This window comes from Amblyomma maculatum, chromosome 4 (genome assembly GCF_055883805.1).
Source record: "Amblyomma maculatum isolate TAMU_Amacu chromosome 4, ASM5588380v1, whole genome shotgun sequence".
NCBI lineage: Eukaryota > Metazoa > Arthropoda > Arachnida > Ixodida > Ixodidae > Amblyomma > Amblyomma maculatum.
In genome coordinates, this window is record NC_139347.1 from 52,259,026 (window position 1) to 52,281,848 (window position 22,823).

The following is a 22,823-nucleotide window of genomic DNA, read 5'->3' on the forward strand; positions in this document are numbered from 1 at the left end:
CCTGCCACAGTCATGAATGAGAATGTAGAATAGCAGAGTGCCTTAACCACTCTGCCAATCGGAAGTCACATGTTGATGAAAAAGCATACAGGGTGCCTTGTATTGTAGTGTTAGTACCTGGGTTTTCTTTGGACAGTTTGGCATCTCATTTTCCTGACATTAAGGCTCACTCTCCCATTGATCAATGTAAGATTAACCGTTACAGTTTATGCCCACTACTAAACTGTAATCATTCATACTTTCCAAAGAGATCCAAAGTACCCTAAATTATCTACATTCTTGTACAAACAGTAAACCTCTGTGTAGACAGTGAGCAGTGTGTACACGCTGACCAAATATATGTGGTATCAGTAAATATATTTACAGAGCAGGTATAAACCATCAAATCATCTTTGACTGTTAGCTTTCGTATGATACATGGCTCATGAGTGAGAACAGTTGTTCACCTGCTGCTGGGTGCAGCACATACTTAACAAAATGTTGAACAGAGTCTTGCATGGTGCTTGTAACAATCTGCAACAGATGCCGAAAGGAGTGCACATCTTGCTTTGAGAAACTTGCAACTTTTAAGTGGTACCAGGCTGGAAGCAAATGCTTTTTTTCTAGAAGTGTATATCATACAGAACAAGGGTCTACAAGCTTTCCAACACTCTGCTGACAGTTTGTGATTAGTATGCGAAATTGAAACGGGCAAGGTCTCGCGCTGTGCAAAATTACTTGCCATTTGTAACATTTGGCGTGCTTTGTTTTTACAGAAAAACTTTTACAGACTTTGAGATTGTATACTGTGCCACCGCACCTTTGCAGAACTCAATCAGATTGACTGCAGGGAATGTACAACATGTCTCAAGGGTAGCCTCTAGGCAGATGGACAAGCACTCGTGTTCGCCACTAAGTTCTTCTGCAGTGGACTCTAAGGCCGTAAAATGTGTGTCATCCTGCTTAGAAGCTGAAGCTAGCACCTCGAGTTTGATGTCCTATCTTCTTTCATACGCCCTTACTCCTTCTTGTTGCTGGATGACTTCTGCAGTGTCTCAACCACAGATAGTGAGGCCCTGCGCACCTCAAAGTTTTCCAGGTACTTGTTTGATATGGACGGCCAGTCGACCACGTTTGTCAATTTGTTCATGCCTTGCATCATCTCCTCTGAAAAAAAAAAAAAAGGATGGCAGAAAAGGATATGAGCATGATAATTTTGAACTTCTTAGAATTCTTGATTAATACATCCATTCAATGCACTAATACTTAGACTTGCAAGAAGTGCATCATAAAGGTATCATGTGCGCACAACTGATAGCATTGCACATGCGACCAGTGGTGTCGTCACAAGAGATTTAAAAGATGTTTGCGATACTAAGGAAGACGTTTTGCTGGAAAGCATGGAGGAATGACTTGTTTCTTGACGTCTTTGTACTAAATGTTTTAAGAGGAGTTACAATGCGAGTCGGTGGAAACAAAAACAGTTTATGCAACCTACTAAATTTGCTATCCATTTCTATCCCAGAAGCCATAGCTGTGGTAGCACCACTGTTCTCATGCTTGACACCCATTGTCTGTTTTATTGCATTTAATTCAGAAGCATTACATAGGGCTAGAAAGTATGGTTTCGAGTGCAGATAGCCTCTGATCTGGTTTTTGCATGTAGTCGTAGAAATATTTGATTTCTTAAGAGTGGCAATTGTGGCCAGTTTACATTCCCGATGTTTGATCATAAAATGCAATCTGCTCACCTAGTGGCATAATCCTCCTGTTGCCGCGCGGTCCAGTGGCAGAGTTGGCCCTGCTTTGTGTCTGTCCAGAACCCATGTCCTTTAGCATGGAGAGTGTGCTGCCTCCTTTTACTGCGTAGCAGAGGGAGAGAAACGCAAGGAATGAACGTATGGGAAAAATGCACCCTGTCAAAACACCAGCTGTAAAAATTATGCCTCCTGACTGCATCTCTGAACATTGGTGAGGAAGAGCTGCATCCCACTCAACATGTTGAGCTATGTATGAAGCATGAAATTATTTCGTTTTTGTGGCCTATGCATTCTCTGCAGGATCCATTGCTTTTAGGTTGGCGCTTATCTGTTGCTACCAGGCTACACCTGAAAGGAGGCTGCCAAGGGCTCGTTCAATCGTGAAGTAGTTGAAGTAGTTAGGTGTTCAAAGTTTATTCACAAGTAGAAGCAAGAGTATGATACTGCCACTTAAGTGGCATGTTTCCTCCCAGGGGCATGAACTGAAGTTGAAGGGTGTAAATTTGAAGGGGTTGCGGATGGTTAAGAGTAAAGGAGAAGCATTAATTTTATTTTTTGGATTCGTCGGTGTAAAAATATGTCGGCCCGAATAAGGGGCTATCTACAAAAAACAGGGATATAAACCCCTGTAGGTGTTGCGTACAGGAATCTGTTTCCTAGAGGCACAAGGCGGGCTACTTGGCAGCGCAGCGCACCGCTTGCTGGGTGTCACCAGTGTCACTAGCACCAGTGGACAGTGCTTCGTAAATAGCAGTCACGAGAGGTCGACTCCTGTTTGTAGTGCACTACAAACAGATAACCTTTGATTAAAACAAAGCAAAGTTCGTTTCCGCAACGTTTTGGGCAGCGAAGTAGGGCTTCATCGCATAACAGTGGTGCATTGGGTGCTAGCTTCTCTGCATGACAGCGGTGTTGCGAGGAATACGGGCACGCTATACCGAGGACTATTTCGAACTGCTGTGTATGTTCGCCTCGTCGCGTGGTTTTGCCGTGTGTTTGTGTAGCTACTGCTGCCAGCAGGTGTATAAGGCAGCGCAGGCGACCTGACTGCGGGAGAGCCGTTAGAAAATGCGTCGTGTGCAGGGGCACTGCGCACTGCCCGATGTGTGTGTGTGTTCTGATGGCAGAATTTTGCGGGGGAAACCCCTTCCGTGGCCTGAAATTTTAAACAGGAAAAACGTGCTGAACCCGATTTTTTTTTACGAAAGAGACCAAGTACAGCCTTCCAATCTTTCTGTAATACCCGGAGAGCCCGGACCTCCCGACGCAGTGGCACCGGAGAGGGTAAGGGTTCAGACGTAGACGAAAATTCTGCTGCAGGTGCAAGCGCTAGTCACCAAGAGTGGTGCCACTCATGTTGGCCAACATAAGCCGTGATCAGTATCCCCTCCCCCAACCACCAGAACAATTTGCTAGGCTGTTCCGCTTGGCACGAATAATCAATGTTGCTCATCGGTACCGCGCTGCAGAACGGCAAGCAGTTACGCCCGCTTGATTTCAACTGGCAATATCATATGGTTTTAAGCAAGCATACAGGTTGCGCCGCCAAACCCCAACGAGCTAGTTGAAATCACTGCGTACGAAAAGATCACTACGCTCGCGCCCATGCCCTATGCTACGTCACTGACCGTTATTAAATCCAAGTGTTCTAGATTAATCGGGAGTCCTGATAGACCACATATGTTGCTTTTTGATTGAATATTTAGGGGAATTCCCCAAGGCGGAGTAGATTTGTGATAAGGGAGTAATTACTCATTGACGTCCACTCGAGCCCAGCCATACGGCTACAAAGGAAAACTTCGTAGTTAAAGACAATTTGTCCTGGTTCAGGGATCGAACCCGGGACCACCACCTTTCCGGGATAGTCGTTCTACCAACTGAGCTAACCGCGTGCGTTTTGTGGGCAAACTAGAAGTCAACATTTACTACGCTTGCAATGTGTCGCGTAACTCGCGAAACTCGCTTAAAAGGTGTTTTTTTTTTAATATCTCGCCTTTTGTCACTTCCTTGATCCCATAACTAAGAGTTCTACCGCGCCTTTCATTTTAACTGAACACCATGGCGACGGATGAGCGCCTGATGGCGGAAAAGTCTCCCATGGTTGGTGGATGAACGTGTCACGAAAGCAGTTCATGCTTTAAAATAAATTCTGGAGGACGTTTCATATAGGCACTTGAGGGTCATTGAAACAAACTATCTCGGGCCAGCACGTCCTGCCAGTGGAACCAAGGCGTAACATATACTGTACTTGAAACTCGGCACATATATATGCGGGGTGCCGGAACTGCAAATGCGTGTTGGACCAATCAATGCGTAAACACTGAAGACAGACCTCTAGTAAATGCGCTGAAGAGGAGTTAGTGTGCACGCCCCCTCCGGCAGCATGTGCATGCTGCTAAGCTCCCCCATTTCCGTTTCGCCAACCGGCGTCGAAATAGAAGGCTGCACTTGCTTTATATCGGACCGCTCTCAAATGCACCTCCATTTTTGAACCCATAAATACGGCTCCCTGACTGCAGATCGGACCTTCATTGCATTGGACCTTTCAAAGGGATGTTTTAGTGTTCGATATAAGTAATAATTCGTTATATTCAGGGTCGAATAATGCGATCTCCATCTCATGGCAACATACGACTTTCGTGTTCAGGAGTTAAGCTACTCGGACTTAATTCGAAACCGACTAATTAGTTCCAATAAGGACGAACAACGCAGGTAAGACCCCCAATTCAAGAAAAAAAAAATCCTTTGCTCCCAGTTTTACATGCCTTACTCATGTTTGCAAACGTATCATCGAACAACACACGCTTGCTCGGCCGCACTAAAATACATGGCAGTTCAGGCCGGCGGGCCCTGCTCCGTAATTACATGTTTAACTGCCAAATTTTTCTCGCTAGGGAAGTGCAAGTTCGAGGAAGGGTTTTACTTGACGTTATGGGCGCCATGATGGATTAAGTCCAAGACAGCTTCCTTTGTACAGGTCAGAACCAGGGCGAGATGTATGACTAAGGTCTCACTCGCCCCACCTCTAAGCGAGAAATTTTGCGTAGGGAAACTTCGCCATAGAAGGGTTTTTTTGTTTTTTTTTTGTTTTGCATGAAAATAAAAATTGAGAAATACATGGTTCGAATGGGACCGCTTCCAAATTTCACATCCTTCGAGTGTAGCCACCCGAATCTGCCTTCGGTCAGAGAAGGTAGGGATAAGCGTTTCCTCCGCGCCTTTGACCTCTGATATTAGTATGAACACAAGTTTTGTTCATTTTGAAGGTAGCGCGAAAAACGAGGACCAAGAGCAGAAGGACACAACACAAGCGCTCGTGTTGTGTCCTACTCTTGGTCCTCGTTTTTCGCGCTACCTTCATAATGAACCAGATTCAACTCGCCCAACTTTAAGTCTTACTACAAGTTTTGTTCTAACCGTGAACACCAGCTGCAAACACTTGCGTGGCTAGACAATCTCCGATTTCAACAAAGCGTTCACGAGGTCGCTATTTTGAACGCTTGACTGGTAACGTAGAACCGCTCTCGCTTCACGCTCTTTCCGTTCAGCCTCACCCAGCTTACAGGCAGTACCATTTGCCATCAGATGTTGGTTGTTTCCCAACATCAAACTCCAAAAGCGCGCTGGAAAGGTGACGTAAATTTGACGTAAAGGTCACCAATGCTATGTGCCGTCCGCATCGGCAGCCGTTCTCATTCCTCGACGATTTGTGCGTCTTCTAGCATAAAGTGTAGGATAGTTACGCGCTCTTGTGAATGAAGACGTTCCACACATTCATTTGAATGCAACTTATCTTTCAACCTTACCATGCACGTAATTAGAAAAAAAAAAAAAGAAAAAGAATCGCAGCTCAGGAAGGCGAAGCTTGCTAATATTATTGCTATAAAACGACGCGAGCCGCATACCAACAGAACACATCACTGTCGCCTTGGTGACATGTAGCGAGTGAGAGAGGAGTAAGTGAGTGAGTGACAACTTTATTTAGTGTCCGGCAGGGTTTAACTTGAGACGAACGTGTACGAACTTTTCTTCTTCCATTCTGCCTTTCAATTGGACACTGAGGACAATTGTGCGAAAAGCTGGCGGCGTTACTGTGCACCCGAGGTGACAATACATATATAACAAGAAAAAGTCCAGGTAACTCCAAACATTAAATAACGTTTCAAAATTGTTATCTAAGTTGTCTGTATATTGCCTAATGTTGTTGTGACATAAAAAAAAAAAGAAAAACATTATGTAACATTCAGGCCAAACATTATACCAATGTTAACTTTTGAATGTTATTAGTGAAACCTTGCTAATTTGATACGCGACAATTCAATTTATGTGGTAAACTGGGTGTATTGATACACGTTTTTGAACAGATGGCAGCTTAAAAGGGACAGGGACGAGACGACAACGAAGACAAGGACGACTCCTTGTCGTCGTATCTCGTCCCTGTCTCTTTCGCGCTGTCATCTCTGCGATAACTCTGACTTTCGGATAATTCGAACTACCCAGCTTGGTCCGGCCAAGTTCCATAGAGGTCTGGGTACTACGCCGCTACCGCGATAGGGAGGCATAGTAAGAACCTGCTCATGTCTAACGGAGAAAGGAAAAAAAAAAGAAACAAAAATGCAATAACTACGGAAGAATGGGTAAAGCCTATAACTGCGCGCCATGACTGGCGCGGCGGCCGGTGGCGCCGGAGGGTATATAGTATATAAAGTTGGTGGCGGCCGAGGTGGAGGCTGCTTCCTGTCTGTTCGGCGTGATTTCCAAGACATGCAAGTATAAATGCTCGTTAATTCGACCCCTGTTAATTCGGAGATGCGGATAAATATGTCTGTGATTGAAGGAAACACTCGTCAAGTAATGAAAAATTCTTTAAAAACATTGTTTCGAAACCCCTACGGGTCTTTTGATAATGTTTTGTCTGCGCGGTCCTAGCCGAGGTCCATGCAAGGCTATAGCGTTGGACGAGCGCTACGGGTCTCGCACCCGTTGGGCAGCGTCTGGGCACTTCGTAAACGATCGTCAAAATAGCAGTCTTCAGACCGCGCAGTTGACCGCTCACCTCTGACATGCTCGCAACGGCAAGTGTAACGAAACAGCAACGGCCTCATCTCCTATAATAGGGAGGGTACTTAATTTGTTTTGCTTTTATAAGCTTTGCGCTGTCCGCGGCTGCGACGGTCATCAGCCAGCTAATCGATCGCAGTTGCGCGGCGTTTCGGAAGGCGGTATCGCGCGCTTCCACCGTGCATGGTTATTCCGCTGCTTCCAAAATGTGCGCTCGTCATATGCCGTTCAGCACGCCGTGCGGTGAAGCCTCACATGCGACGCAGGGTGCTTGTTTGGTGTATGGTTTAATTGTTTTAATGTCCCAAGATGACTCAGGCTATGAGAGACGCCGTAGTAGAGCGCTCTGGAAAATTCGACCACCTTGGGTTCTTTGACGTGCACTGACATCGCATAGCACACGGGCGCCTAGATTTTCGCTTCCATTGTGAAGCGGTCGCCTCGGCCGGAATTCGATCCCGCATCCTTGGGCACAGTAATCAAGCGTCCTAACCATTACACCATAGCGTCGGGCGCAGGCTGCTTGTGAAAGGGCACTGCATGCCACTACCGCGTCGCACCGTGAAGGATGCCGGGAAGGCGCTTATCATTTTCCAGGACTTGTGAGGTGCAAATGTTAAATTCTTAAAATGCATTTTGAAACGAAAGCTTCACTACGCCATATGTATATCAGCCAGTCAGCCTGACTGGCCGCGTGACCTTCAAAAAGGTGGTGTGACCTCGATCTGATTAAGCGTACATGCCCATCATTACGTGGCATCCACACAAAAATCTACTGCACCTTCGTTCTCCAAAACCTAACCTTTAAAAGAAATATAAAAAAAGTCGCGGATTGAAAGGCGTGTTACAGGGATTATCGCGCCTCTCAAAGGGAAGCATGAGCGTGCGCGTAAACTGCCAAATTATGCATTACCATGCACAGTTTTTGCTTGTATCACTAGGTTCAAGCCACGCTTAAAACCCCGCCATTTTTATTACCGCTTAAAGTTAGATTAAAAATATCTCAGCCAGTCGATTCAAACACCCGACGGCTTTACTGAAGGACAAGTTGCAACCGCCATGATGTGAGTGGCAATGTAGCGAAACCTCTAGGATTTCCGCCCGAAAATCTGTGTCGACGTAGGCATTTTACTTGCGAAGTCGGCCGGTGACGGCAACATCACCATTTCGTTTCCGATTTTCTCTTTTCTGGAGTATAAAAGCTTCGTTTTCGGCGAGAGAGGTCCCTTTATGATGAGAACGCGATACCCTCTCCACACCGGAAAACGTGTTTGTCCTCAATGTCCCTTCAAATATTTGTGGCCAAGTTTGTGCCCTGTTTGCGTCGACCTTACATTGCATGCGACAAGCGTTCTCAGCGTATCGGCCGCTGACTTATACGGCGGGATAGATAAAACAAAAGCACCTTTCTTGAAGGAGCACTTGTTCATGATCAGCTCCGGGATGAAAGTGAGGCAGTTGAGGGGCGCCGGTGCAGGCGAGGCGCGCTTCATGTTGCGGATGAGCTTTGCGCGGCCGAACTTCCACTCTGTGTCAGACTGGGCCTGGATGCGCTGGTAGGTATCTGACATCATGGCGATGAGCAGGTTGATGAGCACCACCACCGTCACCATCATGTACACGCCGAAGACCACCTTGACGATGATCTTTGCGAACGGCGGGCTTAGGTGCAGCGGCGGCATGTAGTCCGGCTCGACGAGCCCGAAGAGCGAGAAGAAGAGCATCTCGAACGTGTTGATCGGTGACTGGAACTCCTGGCCGAAAATGGGCAGCGTTATGTTGTCCCCGCGCGGAGGCACGAACACTGGCTGGTACACGGCGCACATGTTCAGCGAAAACCCCACGAGAAAGATGAGCAGTATGGCCAAGAAGCGCATCAAGTCCTTGATGAGGTCCCTAATGATGACGGCCCACGGCCCGAACAGGTGGTGGAACGTGAGGAAGTTGAGGAACTCGAGGAAACCCAAGAGCAGCGCGACGGCGAACAACTGATTCCGGATGTAGAGGCATATTAGCCGGTAGTACTCCTCACGAAAAAACAGCGCCACGAGGTGCGTCGTAATGGCGAACGCGCTGACGAACAGCACCACTGTTTTAATGTAGCCTAGTCCCTCTCGGTCCGATGGGTTCGTGATCTCCGTGATGAACATGCCCAAGAGCCAGAAGATCAAGAGCCACTCGTTCCAATGAGGTACCAGGTGCGTGGACGTGTACAACGGCTGCCACGGGTTGATTATGGTGATGCTGAGAACGATCACGAAGAAGATGTGCGAAACCAAGTAGGACATAAACTTGACGATGGGGATATTAGAGAAGCGATTCCCACACAGGATCGCCGAGGCGACCCACAGTATGGGGCAGAGGAGGAAGCCGAGAAACAGCATGACGATCTTGAAAGTGGTCCAGTGGTAGCTACCCATCCAGAGCTCGGTGAGGTACTTCTGCGCCGCCGGATGGGCGACGACCGTCTTGCGCTGCAGCTCTATCAGGACGTCCAGAAAGGGCGTGTTGCGAGCGTCCAGAGCCCGGAGCAACGCAGCCGTGTTGTTGTTTGAGGCGGCGATGGAGAGGAGTTCGTTGGCTAGGTTGTCGCAAAAGCCGGCCATCTCTTCGAGTTCCATGGCACGCTCTTTTTCCTTGAGCGAGAGGAGCTCGTAGCTGCGCGCCATTTTGACGGCGGTGTCGATGGGCGCCTTGGAGGCGAGGATAAAGTCTACCATGGGCCTGTTTTGATGCACTTTCCCGGACACCATCAGGTCGATCAGGAACTACAAAAGAGAAGGAACTGTTTAGTAATTGAGAATTGCTTTAAATATTAATTTTATGGCGGTCATAGCTTCCGCCTAATGGCCCGTAAGGAAAACGTTACAGTAAAGGCTCAAGGGTTTTTAAAAAATATTCACAGGGACACCTAATTATATATAATGAGTGGGCAACGTGGCAGCATTAGAAGTTGTTGATGCGTTGACATCGTGTTTCTGTCGTGTTTTCATAGTTGGTTTTGCGGGCTCCTACATGTCTGTCTATATACAGACATCTCTTCAGGTCATCACCTGGTGGTTAGATATTTCCCTGAAAGGCTTTAGAGGGGGCACCACGGGTGCAAGCAGATGCGCCGCTACTTATATGCGATACTTTCGGTTTTGTGACATAACTTTTGATGCTGGTGGCGTCATTTTCCTCCAGCCAATAGGAACACTTTCGGTTTGCTTTCCCTCAGCCAATCACCGAATTTTATGACACATAAGGCATTCTATTATGTGGCTTCTAGTCCTACCGAATAAAAATATTGCGGGTCTGGACAACGACATTTTTGCTACTAAGAGCGAAGCTCTTATTCTCAACTCTATGATCTCCGAGATGCAACTTTAATGTGACCGCCCTGACCATACTGCCCCTCTTCCTTGAAGAGGCCTTCGTGCCACCTCCATTTATTATTAAAGACTACACACTCATCTGGCACAGGCCCAATTTGTTTAGCCCGACCACGAGATTTTGCTTGAGTTAAGTGTGTCCGAAATGTGCCCAGTGACACTCACATGCTTGTCGTCCATGAGGTCGGTTGTATCGTGGTCTTTCTTTAGCAGATAGCTGATGATATCGTAGTGTCCTTCCGCCGCTGCCAGACATAGCGGTACTTTCCCGTCCTGCGTAGTTGCGAGGCCGTTTTCACGCATGCGTGATGAGGCAAAGGCAACACAAGTCAGGGCGAGTAGAAAGCAAGTAATATATGTCTTTCTGACCGGTCTGTGTGCTTCACATACGCACCTTTGTCACTGCTTTTGCATACGCTCCGTTCTCCACGAGTATCTTCACGACGCCGAGATATCCATTACGCGCCGCGAAGTGTAGAGCCGTCCAGCCCATCTGCAAAAGGAGAAAAAGAGAAAACATGCGGCTCACGCAAGTACAACGATTTGTTTTCTTTAGCAGGTGCACAAAAATGATCCGTAAGGGCATTTCTCTCAGGAACAGAACGAGGACAGCGAACACATGACAGAGGCATCTGAACGATCTGAACGAAAATAACCTCTTACGGCTAGAGCGGCGCTGTGATCTGGAAGTTTAAAAAGTGTCCTTGCTGCCGCGCACCTTTCAGTTTGTAGACTGCCAGGTAACACACCGACGTGATGAAAATTGCGTCATTTCTTGTGGCATAGAGGCATCTTACAGAATTATACGCTGTACAGCGCCACGCTCAAACCTGGTGCGGAGCTTGTCGTCACCATTTTTTTTCTTGCCTTGATTCACTTTGAAATCCTTTCTGCCTATCATTCAGTATATTGTGTTATGTCTTCATTCTTTGACATGGACAAGTACAATATAGAAATGAACCGAAGTTGAGTATAGACAGTAAAAGAGAAAGGGAGTAGCTGCGATGGAGAAAAAAAAAAATAAAACTTTTCAATTCAGATTTATTTCCCTTAAAAAAAGGAGAATGCCGTGGGTGGACACATCCTGACATAGATAATACCACAAAACAGTCAACAGCGTTATTCCATGATGGCAGCCATGGAATAACGCTGAAGTTTGGGCCGCTACAGCAATACTGCCAAGTGCACAGCTCGAAGGAACAGAGAGGGAGCGCATTCACTGTCTCACGTTGTCGGCGGCGTTGATCTCAGCGCCTTGGCTGTGCAGCAGGCCAACCATCTCTCGCTTGCCGGCAGCGGCCGCCACGTGCAACGGGGTGCGGCCAAGCTTGTCGACGCACTGTAGCTGCGACTCAGCGCGGCTCAGCAGGATGCTGGCCACGGCAAGGTGACCGCCTTGCGCAGCAAAATGCAGAGGGTACATGCCCTGCGCGGTGAGCACCACTGTCACTACCCTGCAGTGCACCAGTGCAGCTCCATTCCTGAAGGCGATGGCGATGGAGTGCGAACTTATTCTGAGCGGAGAGCGGCACATGCCATTTACTTTCGTCCACGAAGTTTGATCTGGAAAACGTGTGGCGACTTCATGCTGGGCGCGAGAAACGGTGGCAGGATAGACAGACGGCGAAAGCAGCATTCACTTTTTGTCTTTTAGCAATATGTCATGTTCTCGGTAAATAGAAAGAATATCTTCTGTCCACATTCCGCCTATCTTCTGCTATGGACAGGCCCGCTCAGGCAACCTAATGAAGCAGGGACTTTGTTGAGATGAAACAGGGTATTTGTAATTCGTGCGGGTTTACTATAGTTGCACTCAAATTAAATATCGTTATATCCCTAGTATGCATATCTAACGCGATTTATTGCATTTCTAGCGTATACTGTAACGTCACCACTGTAACAAAGGACTAGAAGAACCATCATTATTCGGGGATGCTTACATACGAAACAATTCGTGCACCGCACTTTGACGCATGGGAAAGTGAAGAGCGCACATATAGGCTTGGAGTGTAGACCTGCTCCCGCTTACTGGTGGTCGTAACATCTGTGCGGGCTGTCACTACATGCAGCTGGTGCTACCGCGGGTGCCATGCAGAGAAGGACCGGCCCACCTCTTGAAATGTCGGTGCGTCGGCTTGAATTCCGGAACTGTTGAGCAGCATCCGGACGACACCCTCGTGGCCCGCAGCCGCCGCCATATGCAGCGCTGTCATTCCGTACTGAAACAAACAGGGAGAGCTAGACTCGACAGCGAGTCTTCAACTGGACCCCGATGTGGACAATTTAGGCGTACACACAGCAAAAGACATCACTTATTGGCCATTAGTGCGTAGTCGGCACAAAATATGACACCGCGCTTATGCCACTTATTGAAGTGTATTTACTTTAGACCGGTGGTGTAACTTACCTGGCTCTGTTGTGTATACTATTATCTGAAAAAGAATCCAAGCGAACTACCCTCTACGGTACATGTAGTAGCTGTTAGGACACATCTGGGAAACTGCGAGTAAATGAATTAATGTATACATTAGTGCAATGCCTGCACCAATTCTTTAATGCATTTGTCATTCACCCTCGATAGAGATTCAGTCTTCAGTCTCTCTATATATAGAGGAACTTAGTCTCTACAGAGATTATGATTTTGTAGAGAGGCTGAAATGATAATGGAGCAGGACAGTTATTGACAGATAAGTCTTAATCTACTACTGAATCTGTGGGTTAATCAGTGAGCTTAAAATTGATGAGTACCATGAGTGCGAACAGAACGTTTTACGTGCGCGGCAAAGTTGCGAGCAAGGCACATAACGGAAATGAACGGGCAAGCCCGATTGTCCCTTACGTCTCCACCGTCCGGAAGTGGTTCGCTGGCAAGAGCCGCTTGAACCTCCGTCAGCATCTCCCTAACGAAGTCCATCTGACCGTTCTTGGCTGCCACGTGCAACGCTGTCAGCCCCGTCTGCGCACGCGGGAAAGAAAAACACCACAGAGCTCGTGAGCAGATATGCCGTCACATTAGAAAAGGTGCGATGATGATCCCCTAAAAGAGTCTCACCTTCTTGCTAGTTGTTGACCAGGGCACAATCGTGCTCAGTACCCTGGCAACCGCCACGTGACCATTCTTAGCGGCCAAGTGCAGTGCAGTGTCCCCGTCCTTGAACACCATGGATGGAGAGAAACCAAGACATGGGAGAAAAAGTACTTCATTAGTCTTGCTAGGAGATACGAAACGGGTTTAAGTGTGGAATGCGCAGAGAGTGTTTTCAGTTATTGAGCGGCATACATCAAATAAATTAAAAGAGATGAAAAATGTGTTTAAACGTTATTCTCAGACGGTGGACACCGATGTTTTCACCCTGAGTGTACTTTCTTCGTTTCGCTTATGCTTTGGTTATATATTTACTTATTTATGCAAAACATCTTACTGGTCCCAGTTCGGAGCATATAGTAAGAGGGGTAACAAGTGTAAACTTACACAGCCTAGAAATAAACATACAAATTAGCAACGAAACGTAGACACTAAATAAATTAACTGCTCAAAAACAATCTAAAAGTACAGTTCATAAGGTCAGAACATAACAGGCTAAAACACGGCGTAGGAGCGGAAAAGCAACCATCAAACGCAATCCAAGAAATGTGCTGCTATAGAATACAGCGGAGAAATGTGTTTTAAAAAGGCACACCGAACACACACACGCCAAAAAAGGAAAATAAGCGTCACATTTGAACGGAACCAGCCGTAATACATAGCCATGTAAAAATTTGATAAATAGTACCATGGTGAGTAATGGTTGAACAACTCTCGAAATGTGTAGCGGTTAGCTATGGAAACGATAATGCCAGGAAGATAATTCCAAACTGATATGGCCCTAGACAGTGCCGAAGAATTGACTGCCGGATTAGTACCACGGTCTCTATATTGACTACTCCGACCTAGGTGCGAACGTACGATGTGAGAACTCAATGGAGACAAGGTCAATGTGCAAGAACTTACATAAAGGAAACATAACGGAGGTTTTATGCCGGTGCTAGATACTTTGCTTTGCTTTGCTTTATGGGGTCAACGTCCCAAAGAGACCCTGGCTATGAGATGGTGGTGGTGAAAAACTTTATGCAATGTTGGAAGCCTTAAGTGATTGCATCCTAATGACGGGTCGGCTCTTGGCTACGTGTTGTTGCCGAAAGCTGGTGCTTCCCAGCGATTCCCAAAGCCGAGTCCGTCAGCCGCTTTTGAACGGCCGGGTCAGAGCTGGACACCGCAGCCTCCCATCGCTCGAGGTCGCAGAGTTGCCAAGTGGCTGGGGGGTGGAATTCAGAGCATTTGATCATAATGTGTTCAAAATCAGCTTTAGGTGCCCCACACAGGGTGCACTGCGGCGAGAACAGTCCTGGATGGATCAAAGCTAAGAAAGCAGGGGATGGGAATGTACGGGACTGCAGCCACGTCACCTGTTGTAGCTTAGTCAGAGATTTATGAGGAGGAGGGTAGATGGTTCGTTGATCACGCTAGTGGAGAGAGATTTCGTGATAGGATACCATGCGCTCGCGAGCATCTCCCCAGGCGGTGGCAGTCCCTGCTCGGCTGACGTATCCTCGAGCAAAAGAGTGAGCTGCTTCGTTGCCTGGGGTCTGGGTGACCTGTATGAGCGGGCATCCATATTAATTGAATAGGGTGGACGGGTGGGGGGAGAGAGGCGAGGAACCAGAAGGCTGGGCCAGAGATCCGACCACTGTCGAAGTTCCGAACGACGGATTTAGAGTCGCTAAAGATGGTGGTGGCTCGATTAGTAGATATGGTGAGGGCAACTGCCGCCTCCTCCGCCTCCAGGGAAGTGGAAGCAAGAGTTGTACCGGCCGCGACCAGTTGCAAACAGTTGAACACAGCGCTGAGAGCAAACGCAGGGCGGGAGGGATATGAGGCAGCGTCTACGTAAACGGTCTCTGGCTGGAAGCCATAGTGTTTGTGAAGAGCTTCTGCGCGTGCCTTACGGCGAGCGACATGGTGCTCTGGGTGCATATTCTTAGGTAGGGGATGCACCTTAAGAACGCGGTGTATCGCAGGGGGAAGTGTATGTTGTGTAGAGCAGTGACCGCGAGAAACGCCGTATAGTGGAAGGCTCTGGATATTTCTACCACCTGGGGTTCCTTAAACACTGACATCGCACAGCACACTATTTAATTTTTTTTGAAACTTTTATAGTGATACTTAGCATCAGCAAACACTGGCTTTATATTCTGAACAGTCTAACACGTTTGAACGCATTTTCATTTGTTCAGTTATTAAAAAAAGTAATGGATCAATTACACACACTAAACTTTTAATTAGCATCAGCAAGTCCTAGCTTTTCATTCTGAGCATTTTGATACTTTAATCCACGACCTACAATAGAGTATGCTGTATTTAATCCTCATGTCCAATTTTCATTCTTCAATTATTTCAGTTAATTAGCTGATCAATTAAACACTCTAAATTTTCTTATTAGCATAATCAAGCATTGGCTTTTCATGCTGAGTAAAGGAATAATTGAATAATTGGTCAACAGGAAAGGAAAGACGCAAGAGTCTGTCACGTTTTCTGTGGACACCTGTACCACGCTGAAAGGTTTAGTTGAAGAAAGTATGTTCCCTTTCATCCATCTTCATAATGGTTTTTGTTTTGCCTTTTTTTGTTTCTAGTTTTCCCCATGTCTTGGACGTACATTCAACCTTTTATGTTCTTGAGCTGTTTTTGCTGTCCTGCTTGCCAATAAGGGGAGGCGGGGGCCAGTCAAGCTGTATCGCACGCAGCTTTTTTCCCGCTTTCCTCGCCACATATAGTTTTTGTAAATCTTTTGTACATTGTGGTGAAAATAAAGTGAAAGTGAAAGAGAAGGAATGAGGGAGGGAGGCAGAGAAAAGAGAAAGAGAAATGAACTTTAAAACGGTGACCATTTTGGCTAGTTGATGCGAATTTAACATATTGAACCAGTGAAAGACACAATTACAAGGAAAGAAGAACACGGGACACCTGAACCAGGCGTAATGGAAGGGAAAAAGATGGCAGTGAAAGTGGAAAGAAGTAGCGTAGTAGAGGGCTCCGGAGTAATTTGGGCCACCTGGGGATCTTTAACGTGCCCTGACATCGCAAAGCACGCGGACGCCTCTCCGTTTCTCCCCCATCGAAACGCAGCTGCCGGTTCCACTGCGCCTACTCGGCGGGGCCTAATTAAAGAGAAATCGCGGATTGGTTTGTTTTATGGGGTTTAATGTCCCAAAGCGACAGGCTATGAACGCTGTAGCAGTGGGCGCCGGAACTTTGGACCCATGGTTTTTTTTATGTGTACTTTCATCACACAACACACGGGCGCCTTGCTTTTCGCCTCCATCGAAAACCGGCCGCAGCGGCCGAGATTCCATCCCGCATCCTTGGACACAGCAGCCGAGCACCCTAACCACCGTGGTAGGGCATAAATCGTGGATTGAAAAAGGTTGCAGACTACACTTAAGTTTGAGAAATGGTGAAAGCCACTTTACAGGAGAGTTTTCATTATCTGTATTGTCATTGTCATCGGTACTATCATCATCACTATCGCTGTTATCATCATTATCATTAACTGCATCCTCATTGCCATCGCTACCATAATCATTATCATTATGTGAGGGGGAAGACAGCCTCCCGGCGCACATCGGTGGACACTCAACGAGGCAGTGGAGAGAGACATCGGGTGGTCCTCATTTGAGGCCCGGGAGGCGGTGGCGAAGCTTGGTCTTAAAATCCTGTCTTGAGGCCATAATCAAGAGCGCTGGATGAATCGAGTGCAACACTGCCTTCTGTTCTCCGGAATGGTCCTGAAGATGGAAGAGAGTGCGTGGGCTAGTAGCTAAATTTGAAGTCCCTTTGCCGGCTTGTGCGACCTGAAGGGCAGCTAGAAGCCCTGCTGTGAACGGGTTTCAGAGGCTGAGACGCAACGGTGGAAGGCGGCCACTGAGAAGCCAGCCTTCCTCACGTACGCGCCGGGAAGATAGAGATCAAGCAGGAGTAGTTCTACGTCGGAAGCTGTTTTTCGAAGCTCTCGCCGGGGTGCTATGGAAAAAAGCTTGCGAAGTGCTGCGGACGGAATGCGGAGAGAACAGACGTGATGTTTGAGGTGTGCCAGCAAGCAGAAGAGACTACCCAAGCATGCTCTGTTTTGTCCATTGCTCTAACCACAGCAACAAGCCGGAATGACTTTCGAACAGGCACTTCGATTCGCGCCTCGACGACTGTTTGATGGCGATTCGACTGCCAGAGACGCGATGATAATAGGAGAGACAGCCGACATGGTTAGGGATGTGGAAGCAAGAATGAGAATAGCAAAGCGACGACTTACATTATGTAGAGAAATCTCTGGGAAGAATAATAGAGTGTAGGACACCTACATAATTTGGGTAGGAAAATTGCGGAAGTTTTTTCGTAAGGACCACCCGTTAGAAAGGGGAAACCACATATCAGAATCATTATCATTACCACTAATTGCAGCATCATTGTCATCGCTACTATCATTAACTGCAGCGTCGTGTTTGTCGATACTATCATCCTTACTTTAGACAAGGAGAATTACGATCTGTGTCTCACGAGCCCGATGAGGAGTAGCGGTTAGTGCTCTCGGCTAGGGATGGAGGTATAGTGGTTCAATTCCCGGTCGAGACGACAGATTTTTTTCTCTGTGCGATGAGCGTTTTCTGATCACACTTTGTGTACACGGAGCACATCAACCAAGAAAGGCTTTCGCCTAAATTGTGTTGTCACAGGGGTTACTGCGCAAGGCGAAGCTTGAGCGCCTGCCTAAACCATGCTTAACACAACTTTAGCTCGTATCACTAGGTTCAAGTCATGCTTAAACCCACACAGTTTTTCGTTCTTCGATGTTTTCGGCAGCCTGTCTTGCACGGCTGTTGTCTGAGTCTTTAGGAGATGACGTATGTGTATGGCGTATTAACCGAGGTTAAATGAAAGAGCAGCATAGATGGAATTTACCGATGACGGCGATGTTCAATACAGAGCGCGAGATTGTTTTGCAGTTGGCACTTGATGAAGACGGCGATGTTCCAGGTTTTACACGAGGCATGATCGGCTGTGGCGATATCATAGTGCTCTCGTGGCTGGGCACGATGGCGAATACGACGATGTTTGCTGCACAGCGTGAGATGAAGATGCTGATGTTTGCTGCGCAGGGCGAGATAAAGCAATATGCAGCGCACTACAGCGCACTAGTACGTGGCGCCACCTGTGGAATGTATGAGTTACTAGGTCCAGGAAAAACGGGAAACTCGCGAATGAACGTAGTATAGCTAGTGCTCGAAAAAGAGAGGAGAAACCACTCACAGCATTCTCTTCTTTGGCGTCGGCTCCTGCTTGAAGTAACATCTTAACTACGTTCGCATACCCTCCGGCAGAGGCCAAGTGAAGTGGGGTAGAATCGGTCGTCTGGCAAGAACACGCACACACGTGTTACAATATGTGAAATTCTCAATGCAGCTCAGACATGTAGACGAGAGTACGTCAAGACTCACCCTGTTTCTGGAACTGGTCACAATGGATTTATTAAACTTCATCAGTTCTTTGATGACTGCCGTGCTGCCCTTCATTGCAGCAATGTGGGCGCACGTGAACCCTTTCTAGATACGAAAAATGTGATGAAAATGACGTCAGAAAGTGTATCGAAGAAAGGATGCCACGAAGTCACTTTTGGACATCTGTGCAACTATAGACTCACGGCGTTCGACATCATGGCCAGGTCCGGCTTCACTCTGAGGAAAAGCTTTACGACCTCGGAATGGTCGTTCTCAATGGCCAGCATCATTGGAGTCTGTCCTTGCTGTTGCAAGGAGAATAAGAAAATGCATCAGCAAAGCAATAAAGTGCAAGCATTTCCTTCTCATAAATAAATAAAAAGACAAACAAACAAATAAATAAACACTATAGTTTACACGAAATAAACACGAATATCTGCACTTACATCGTCCAAAGCATTTGTATCCGCCTTAAGCTCTAGCAAAATCATGCACACATCGAGTCTCCCTTCTGCTGCAGCCAGGTGGAGTGGAGTCTTCTTATTCTGCGGAACGAAATAAATAAACGTGCATTCAACACGCCGGTAACGAGGAAGTGTTTAGCTCGAGGCACATCGTTATTATCAGCTAACCTTGAAAAAGATTTCGTTCGGTTTTCTATGTAAATCTGTCATGATCACGGAACTGGACACTTTATCTACTGCCTGCTTGGCCCAAGCTTGGTCTCATTGACCGTAGTATATGCATAATGTATACATGTATGTACGCGTATGTATGCCTATGTGTGGAAGTGTGTGTGCGTGCATGAATGCATGCATGTATTTTGCAAAAATGAATAAATACTCAGTGTGCGTTATCCTTACCCATCAGAGCTAGCAGAAAAAAATATACAGCAGTTTAAGGAAGATATATCACGTTAACGGTATGCGTTGCTGACAGTAGTCCTCCTAGATCATTAGTCCACATTTCTACAAAATTGCGCTCATGCCTGTTTGTAGTAGATGCAGGCACGCAGTCGGGCACTCCTTACCAGGCTGAGTGCGTCCAGAATGGCCCCGTGCTCGGCGACCAGCTTTCGGACCAGCTCTGCGTAGCCCTTCTCGGCGGCCAGGTGGAGCGGCGTGAGCCCCCGCTGGGAGCGCACGTTGACGAACGCTTTGGCGCTCAGTAGGATGTCGGCAAGCTCCTCGTGACCCTTCTCGGCGGCAAGGTGCAGCGCCGCCTTGCCAGTCTGTTAGAACCAGTCACAGGCATATCGTACCGCCATTTCGGTGCCAAGAGCATCTTCTGCCCTGCTGGCGCCAATTAAATTGAACGAAGGACAGGCGTTATTGTGAAAACTACACATTTTGAAGGAAGACTGACTGCTGGGAAAGCATGAGGTGATGTTACGCTACCGTTAGTGCGTGGTGCCCTTGCCTCTTCGTTTTAATCCGTCCTACCAGGTGCCGGGCTGAACGAGCAGCATGCTAAACTTCGCCGAGTATACTGCGTCACCCTCAAAGGAATCCATTTCTAATGTTTGTATATATCGAACCCTGTTCTTCCGAAAGGCGGCGTTCTAGAAATGTTCAATCTTTTTCTAAGAGTTAGATTATGGCTCTTCTGACCGTTTCGAAGACTGGTGGTTCACCGTTTTTATATGTTTTATATTTTATTTGTTATGAGTGGTGATGGGATAGCCAGCTTTCTGAGGCAGCCATGTGTGCACGTCAAATGGTCAGTGCCCGTTATTGTGCTACCCGTTGTAAGCGATGCTTGTTGGTAGTGTTATGGCCCATTAAGGCGCACGGCTACAATGCCTCCAGAATTAAAAGCTAAAATAGTGTCGGCCTCACTTTTACATGCCGCAAGTGGGTTTCATGCATAGTGGGTTTCATTACGTTTGACGTGATAGCGGTAGTACATCCGTATTAAAAGATGTTCGTCGGCGGCGTCGGCGTTTGAAGCGTCGCAGCCTCGAAAAATCACGACCATGCCTCTGGCAGGTTGTAGTTGGCATATGACAAACACTGGTATCCTTGCAGCAAGTGCAGTAAGAGTAAATAGAACCAACCAGACAAGACAAAAGTAAACACAGCAACAGGACAGGAGTGAATGTAACGACGAGATTAACAGCGTTGTTAATTCTATTCAAATTGCAGCTCCCACGCTGATCTCTTGGCTGCCGTGGAAATCTAGTGAGAACCATGCAAAAATAGAGCCACTGAGTAGAAGCCTGCGTGTGGTGATTACATTTAGTACGTGTTCTTTTAGGCCTGTAGGTATATTAGTTCAGGCGGAAAAGCCGCAGGCGTGCTCACCTCGTCGAACGTGTCCACCCTGGCCCCGTTCTGGATGAGCAGGCTAGCTGCCCTCGGATGACCGGCGTCGCAGGCGTACAGCAATGGCGCCCAGCCGTTCTGCGGGACCGGAACAGTAGGGAATAGGTTGAAACGCAGCTCGCATGAGATCGATGGGTAATGCTCATAATTACGCTTGCTCGTATCAAATGCACCCACCACGCTCACAAGTGCTCTTTCCAGCATAAACGTTGAAAATGAGTGAGAAAAGCCAAAATATATAACCGCCTTCCTAACTCTTATAAGCGTCTGTTTGAACGGTTAAATAGAATGCAAGGACGTAAGATTAAGATTAAATTAATTCTAAAAGCTGGTTTGACTCCTGCCCTTGCTTAATGCAGTAGAGCCCGACGAGTTGCTGATGTCGTTCACCAAAGTGTGCTGTCCTCTTGCATTTACTTGGTCGCTCATGGCCCTATCAGTGGCTCGCTAGACGTAAATCGTGCTGACTATACTGGCTCTCGCTTTTAATGTGCAAACGCATGCTTAACTGCATTCTTGCAGTTGGTTTTTACCGCATGACTTTTACACTGACTCAATTTGTTTTGAATACAGCCTTGTTGACTACCTGAACACTCACTGTTCCGGCTGAATACCACCAGTCTTAAGACAGTAATCTCTAAACCACACATTTTCACCTAACTTCAAATTATCTGCATATATTGATTGCCTAAATTTCGTTGAAACGGAATGCTTCGATTGAAAAATTCCTTTTAAAGTTGAGAAGAGCATGTTGCCGGGCTAGTTGGTGATCCATTGGGTAAAAAATTTTGCGCAAAAAACACAAAGGACAAAGAAGAACACAAAAGACGTTTGACAAGCGCTAACTACCAACTCTTTATTCAAGCCAAAGACACAGCTTATATATGAAAAAATCGAGCATGCGCAGAAGGGGGCAGATAAAACAGTAGCAGTCAACACAAAAACATGTCTAGAAAGGCACATTCCGCCGAGTACATGTGTACAGACGTATCGCTAACACAACGATCGGATAGCTTATCAATATGATATGCCTCTAAGAGAAGTCTAGCCTTATAATTCCCACTGACCGGTTGAGGGAACATGCTCGAAACGTTGAAGTTAAAGATGAAAACGCCAACCTTGTGCGGCACATTGCTTCCTGTAAGTGTAGGGCAGGATTTGGGAAGACGACGATTCTGGGCAGAAGTGGGAATTATAAGGCTAGACTTCTCTTAGAGGCATATCATATCGATAAGCTATCCGATCGTTGTGTTAGCGATACGTCTGTACACATGTACTCGGCGGAATGTGCCTTTCTAGACATGTTTTTGTGTTGACTGCTACTGTTTTATCTGCCCCCTTCTGCGCATGCTCGATTTTTTCATATATAAGCTGTGTCTTTGGCTTGAATAAAGAGTTGGTAGTTAGCGCTTGTCAAACGTCTTTTGTGTTCTTCTTTGTCCTTTGTGTTTTTTGCGCAAAATTTTTTACCCAATCCTTTTAAAGAGTTTTCGAAAACGTACCCTGGCCTGTTGATTGCACGAAATCATGACGGCAGCCGGAGGCATGGTGTCGATGATCTCCTGGAGGATCGCCACGTTTCCCGTTCTCGAACAGTGGTGAATGGGTGTTTCCATCGTCTAGTTTAGGAGGGAATAAAAAAAAGACCAGTCATTGGTACCCTGCTACGTTCCATCTGTGCACTCCTTCCTTGATTCCTTTCGCATTTTGGGACACCACGGTTTCTTCTTTTGTCTGTCTGAGTTCGACCCCTTGTTTTGCCTCTCCCCCCTTTACTGAGCAGGACTCTGCTGGAA

The 22,823-nt window shown here is 46.9% G+C and overlaps 1 protein-coding gene across 1 annotated transcript in view; it reads right to left on the reverse strand.

Annotated features, from left to right (window-relative positions):
* Positions 1-884: 884 nt before the first annotated feature.
* nompC (no mechanoreceptor potential C) overlaps positions 885-22,823 on the reverse strand; it is a 110,914-nt gene continuing 88,975 nt past the window's right edge. The window contains exons 12-27 of the mRNA XM_084601436.1: positions 22,530-22,646; positions 21,007-21,105; positions 19,734-19,934; positions 19,150-19,248; positions 18,907-19,008; positions 18,704-18,808; positions 18,516-18,617; positions 13,227-13,325; positions 13,014-13,130; positions 12,286-12,393; positions 11,403-11,600; positions 10,569-10,667; positions 10,340-10,447; positions 8,206-9,568; positions 1,731-1,841; positions 885-1,146 (exon numbers count right to left, since the gene is read on the reverse strand). Of these exons, the coding sequence (XP_084457562.1) occupies positions 998-1,146; positions 1,731-1,841; positions 8,206-9,568; positions 10,340-10,447; positions 10,569-10,667; positions 11,403-11,600; positions 12,286-12,393; positions 13,014-13,130; positions 13,227-13,325; positions 18,516-18,617; positions 18,704-18,808; positions 18,907-19,008; positions 19,150-19,248; positions 19,734-19,934; positions 21,007-21,105; positions 22,530-22,646 (3,177 nt within the window). The 3' untranslated portion in view covers positions 885-997. The remainder of the gene's footprint in view (positions 1,147-1,730; positions 1,842-8,205; positions 9,569-10,339; positions 10,448-10,568; positions 10,668-11,402; positions 11,601-12,285; positions 12,394-13,013; positions 13,131-13,226; positions 13,326-18,515; positions 18,618-18,703; positions 18,809-18,906; positions 19,009-19,149; positions 19,249-19,733; positions 19,935-21,006; positions 21,106-22,529; positions 22,647-22,823) is intronic.